The 5,387-nt window shown below is 68.7% G+C and overlaps 1 protein-coding gene across 1 annotated transcript; it reads left to right on the top strand.

Annotated features, from left to right (window-relative positions):
- The first annotated feature begins 402 nt into the window (after positions 1–402).
- CHLRE_30g757997v5 (uncharacterized protein) lies at positions 403–5,387 on the top strand. The gene is made up of 3 exons (XM_043073000.1): positions 403–4,325; positions 4,889–4,933; positions 5,076–5,387. The coding sequence occupies exons 1-3, from the start codon at positions 437–439 to the stop codon at positions 5,153–5,155; spliced, it is 4,014 nt and encodes a 1,337-aa protein (XP_042914067.1). The 5' UTR covers positions 403–436; the 3' UTR covers positions 5,156–5,387.

Genomic DNA, 5,387 nt, shown 5'->3' with positions numbered 1-5,387 from the left:
GCGGCGGCTGCTGAGACAGTGTTGCGCGTGCCAGCTGCGCGACGAGTTCACTGGCTGGTGGCGCCTGTACTCAGCCCAGCCTGCAGGCACGCCCCTGCCTTCCGACGTGACGGAGCAGCTGGATGACGCCGCGCAGCAGGTGCAGACGGCCTACATGGACTACGTGCTCCTAGACGCCCGCACCCTGCGGTCCGCTAAGCGTGGGCCCGCGGACCCCGGCGGTGCTGGCGGGCCCAGCCGCCGGCAGTACTTCCAGCCTCATGAGCCTGGGCAGCGCTCCACTGCGCCCCGGCGGCGCCAGCTCAGGCGCCGCTAGCATGAGCACCAGCTGCGGCGGCGCGCCCCCCAGCCAGGGTGGCGGCCACCGCCGCAATTGCCACAGCAGCAACAGCAACCGCAACCGCCACGGCGCTGCCGTGGCCGGCGGGGGCTCATAATGCGGCCACCAGTGGGAGCGGCGAACCTTCGGCTGCTGACAGTGAATGTCAACGGCCTGGGCTCGCCGTTCCAGGCGCGGGCGCTGGTCTCGCACCTGCAGCAAGTTGGGGCGGATGTGGCGATGGTGCAGGAGACCCACGCTACTGACACGACGGCGCTGGAGTCTTGCCTCCGTGCCGCGCAGGGGGCGTGCCTTCCGTGGCGCCACTGCCTCGCTGCCAGCCCGGCAGCGTCGCCCCACTCCTGTGGGGCGGCTATCCTGGTGCGGAGTCGGCTGTCCCTTCCAGGCTGCGTACTGCAGCCGCCGTCAACGGATGCGGCGGGCCGTGTGGTATGTTGGGATTGGGACGTGGGTCACTTGCGCCTGCGCTTCGTGTGTGTGTATGCGCCCACGGCCGTGGCGGACAAGCCTGCGTTCTTTGCCGGGCTGCATCCCCACCTGGCCACGGACAGGGTGCTAGTTGTCGGTGGGGACTGGAACTGTGTCACCGATGCCAGTCAGGAGGCGGCCCCTAGCCCGTCACGTGCTGCAGGTGCCCCGCAACTTGCCAGCCTCCTCGCCCAGTTCAGTCTGGTGGACCCTTGGGCGAGCAATCGTGGCGGCGCCAAGGGCTACACGCATCCGGCCACACCCAAGCCGGCCACTCCCGCACGCCTGGATCGGTGGTATGTCAGTGCCACCGCGGCGCCGTGGGTGGTGGATGTCGCTCGCACGTATGGGGCGCCTGGGGACCACAACGGTGTGCTGCTCACCCTGTCCTTGCCCGACCTGCCACATGCGCACCGGGAGCAGTGGCGCTTCCCCACGTACCTGCTGTTTCACCCCTCGCTGCGTTTGGAGCTCGAGCAGCGTTTGGAGGCGCACGTTGCCGCAAATCCCGTGGCCAGTACAGGTGACGGCGCTTGCACGCAATGGGAGGCGGACAAGTTCTTCTTGCGGGAGGCCGCCACCAGCATCAACCGTCGGCATGCACGCCAGACCCGGGATGGGCTGCATGGCGTGGTGCTGGCCGCAGACGCGGCCGCTGCCCTGGCCGACCGGCCGGGTGCCAGCGCCGCGCAGCGTCAGGCTGCGGCCATGGCCAACTTGGCGGTGCGGGAGGAGCGGGCAGCTGCCGCAGTGGCCAGCCACAATGCCCGCGCTGCACTGATGGAGGAGCATGGGGAGCGGGGCACTCGCTGGTTCCATCGGCAGGCTGACGAGCCAGCAGCCGGCGCGCAGGAGCCCATCACGCACTTGAAGGTGCCGGGGCAACCGGCGCCTGTGGCGCTCACGGGGCCGGGCACGCGCAACACTGTCTCCGCAGCCGCCGCAGCCATGTACAGCAGCACCAGCCCCACCGGCCTGTTCCGCGTGCAGCCAGTCTGTACGGCGTCGCAGCAACAGCTTCTGGCGGCCATTGACCGCAAGGTTCCGGCGGATCTGCAGGCCGCCGCAGAGGGGTCCGGGGATGGCGCCCTCAGTGATGCCGAGCTGATGGCAGCGCTGGCTGGCTCCGCCAATGGTAAAGCGCCTGGGTCGGACGGGGTCCCGTACGAGGTGTACAAGGTCTTCTGGGCGCTGCTGGGTCCGCGCTTGTGTGCTGCTGCTGCCGCTGCCTTTGCTGCCGCTGCAGACGCCCACGATGGCGGTGAAATGGCGGCGGCGCTGCCCGCCTCCTGGCGGGAGGGCATCATTACGCTCATCTACAAGGGCAAAAGCCTGGACCGCGCCGAGCTGGCGTCGTACCGGCCCATCACGCTGCTCAACTGCGACTTCAAGATGGTGTCCAAGGCCGTCAGCGCCCGCCTGCAGCCTGCCCTGGATGCAGTTGTGGATGAGCTGCAGACCGCGTTCATCACCGGCCGCTGGATTGGAGACAACGCGCTGTACCTCCAAGGCCTGATCGAATGGATGCGCCTGGACGTGGGCGCGGACGGCACGCCACGGCAGGGTGGTGCGCTGTACTTCTTGGACATTGAAAAGGCGTATGACCGGGTGCACCGGCAGTGGCTGTATGCGTCCGCGGAGGGTCTGGGGTTTGGGCCGCGCATGCTGCGCTGGATCCGCCTGATCACTGCCAACGGCTCTGCCCGCGTGTGTGTGAACGGGATGCTCTCTGACGCCTTCCCAGTGCTGAACGGCTTGCGGCAGGGCAGCACCGCCTCACCACCCCTGTGGGTCATCCAGATGCAGCCACTGACGTCCTTTCTGCGGCGGCAGGTGGAGCAAGGGGCACTGCGCACGCCCCTGTTACCCAGCGGCGAGCAGGCGCCGCCTGCTGCCCACCACGCTGACGACACGACCCTCACGGCGCGCGACCCGGCAGTGGACGGGCCGGTCCTGATGGCGGCAGTACAGCTGTTCTGCCGCGCGTCCAACGCCCGTGTCCATCCGGACAAGAGCAAGGCCTTGGGCCTTGGCAGGTTTGCGCACCTGACGGGCCCTTGCCCACACACGGGGGTGCCGTTTACCACTGGCGCCGTGACGCACCTGGGTGTGCCCCTGTCGTGGGACTCTGATGCGGCTGCAGCTGACTTGTACACCCGGCGGGCTCGCGGCATGGCGGTTGTGGCGCGTCTGTGGGCTGCCCTGTCTCTGACTCTCGTTGGCCGTGTGCACATTGCGAAGCAGGTGCTGGCGGCAAAGCTGGCCTACCACTTCAGCTTCCTCAACCCGTCGCCTGCGCAGCTGAAGGAACTCACCGACCTGGTGGACCACTTTGCTGCGCGCTCCATGCACGCTGAGGACGCCAGCCTGGTGTCGAATGGGAACCCGCTCCTGCTGCCCAAGCGGGAAACGGCCTGTCTGCCGTACAAGGATGGGGGTGTCAACCACGTCGACCTGCCTGCGTTCCTGTCTGCCCTGCAAGCTAAGACTTTCGCCCTCCTTGCCCAGCCAGGCCGGCAACCCTGGAAGACGCTCACCCGGGCGCTGCTTACCCATGTGCGCCCGGACTCCACCACCACGTGGGCGTGGGTGTACAGCGACGCGCCAGCGCCAGCGGGGCTGCCTGCCCGGCTGGCGGCCGCGGTCGGCCACGTGCGGAGCGCGGGTGTGGAACAGCATCCGCCGCAGCCAGCCACTCAGCCGCCAGCGGCGCCGCCACAGTGGAGGGTTAGCCTGGACCAGCTGTGGGTGGCTAATGCTGCGGGGGCTGTGTCCTACGTCCACTACACGGGGCGGCTCTTGGAGCCTGGACCTGGCGTGCTGCCCCCGGCGGTGGATGGGGCGTGGCAGCCTGCCTGTGTGCTGCAGCACCGCAAGCCGCGGCACCTGTGGACCTTTGAAGAGCGGGCGGCGTACGATGCAGCATCACCAGGGGAACGGGCAGGGGCGTGGCCTCGGGCGCCGTACTTCCTGGCGCCGGAGGCTGGGGTGGTGGTGCACCCGGAGCACTGCCGGATTGCGGGTGTCAGCTTGGCGGACTACACGGTGCGGGACGTGCGGCGGGCCATCACCGCGGCTAACCCGGCCGCACCTCCGGCTCCGGCCCGCCCCGCAGCCATGCCGTGCCCGGCGCCAGCACAGCAGGCGGGGGGGTCGGGGACCCAGCCGGCGGCACAGTCGCGGCTGGCGGAGCGGGAGGCGGAGTGGCAGCGTGCAGCGGCGCAGCTGACCACCACGGCGGCGCAGCACTTCAACAATAACCCGGTGGCTCTGGACCCCTGGCTCCACCGCACCTCTGCGGCAGCCGGGCTGCAGAACACGCCGGCGCGAGAACTGCAGTCGTATGCGTCCCCGTCCCAGCAGTCGGGTGAGGGGCCGCGGCGGTCCGCGCGGCTGCAGGAGCAGGCGGCGGGAGGGGCGGGACCTAGCACGGGGCCTGCCACGGCGGCGGCGGCAGCAGCGGCGGCGGTGGAGGGCGACCCTCGCATGCCGCCCCCGGATGCGTCCCTTCTGCGGGGTACGTGGCGGAGGCTGTGGGACAGCCACGCTAGTCGGGGGGCAAAGGTGCTGGTGTACCGGCTGCAACATGCTTACCTGCCTTGCGGGCTGTACAGGGCGGGCAAGGGCATTCGTCCACGGGTGACCACGGGGTGCGGGGGGTTGGGGGCGCACTGTCCTCACCCCGCCTGCGGGCCACCTGGCCCGCGGGCGTGGGCCAGCCTAACGCACATCTTCCTGGAGTGTCCAGCTTATGCGCAGGCGAGGACGTGGCTGCAGCAGCTGTGGGCCTGCGTTGCGCCCCAGGCAGCGGCGCCGCCAGTGACGGACGCGGGTTTCATGCTGGGGGACCGCATGGGTCTGTGGGCCTCAGGCCCGCGGGGGGCGGGCGCGCTGCTGTGGAGCACTTTGCGGGCCACCTTCTTGTACGCCGTCTGGTGTGCATACTGGTCCCGCGAGCCTGCTAAGCAGACATCGGAGCATGTGGTTCGGGAGGTGGTCAGCGAGCTGCGCAGGGTGATGCAGCTGCGTTTCACTGCCGCCACGCTAACCCCTGAAACCCTGTCGGCTCTGCCCACACAGCTTGGTCGGCGGGTGGCGCGCTTTGTGAAGTGGAGGAGGTTCAGGGTGGGTCACCAAAGTTGAACTTGCGGCTGACGCTTGCATCACCTGTGCAGGCCCCCTAGGTTTCCTTTTGGGCGGCGTTTCTTTCCAGGCGCTGGCGTGGCGTATTATCGTCATCAGCTTATCTGGCGCCCATGTGTTTTAGCTCTGGCTGGCGTCGCAGTGCCTGGGCGGCTGTGGGCCTTCCTGCTCAGCGCGTCTTGCAGCGGGCTGGAGCCCGCTTAGTCAGCGCCACATCTGGCCCGTTTAGTTTTCTGCTTGTGTCTCCTCTGCCGGTTCTCCTGGGGTGTTGCTTAAGCAACCGACTTGTGGGGGTGGGGTGGGTTTGGGCGGGGCGAGTGCGTAGTGCTGGTGTTTCTTTTTCTGGCGCGCGGTGGTGGTGGTTCTTGCGGTTAGGCTGTGGTGTAGTTTGGTGCTTGGGTTAGGTCTGGCGGTGTTTTTGTGCAACCCCTCCCGG

This window comes from Chlamydomonas reinhardtii (assembly GCF_000002595.2).
Source record: "Chlamydomonas reinhardtii strain CC-503 cw92 mt+ unplaced genomic scaffold scaffold_30, whole genome shotgun sequence".
In the NCBI taxonomy this organism is placed as follows: domain Eukaryota; kingdom Viridiplantae; phylum Chlorophyta; class Chlorophyceae; order Chlamydomonadales; family Chlamydomonadaceae; genus Chlamydomonas; species Chlamydomonas reinhardtii.
Note: the sequence above shows the minus strand (reverse complement) of the source record. Positions and strands in the feature narration are given on the sequence as shown.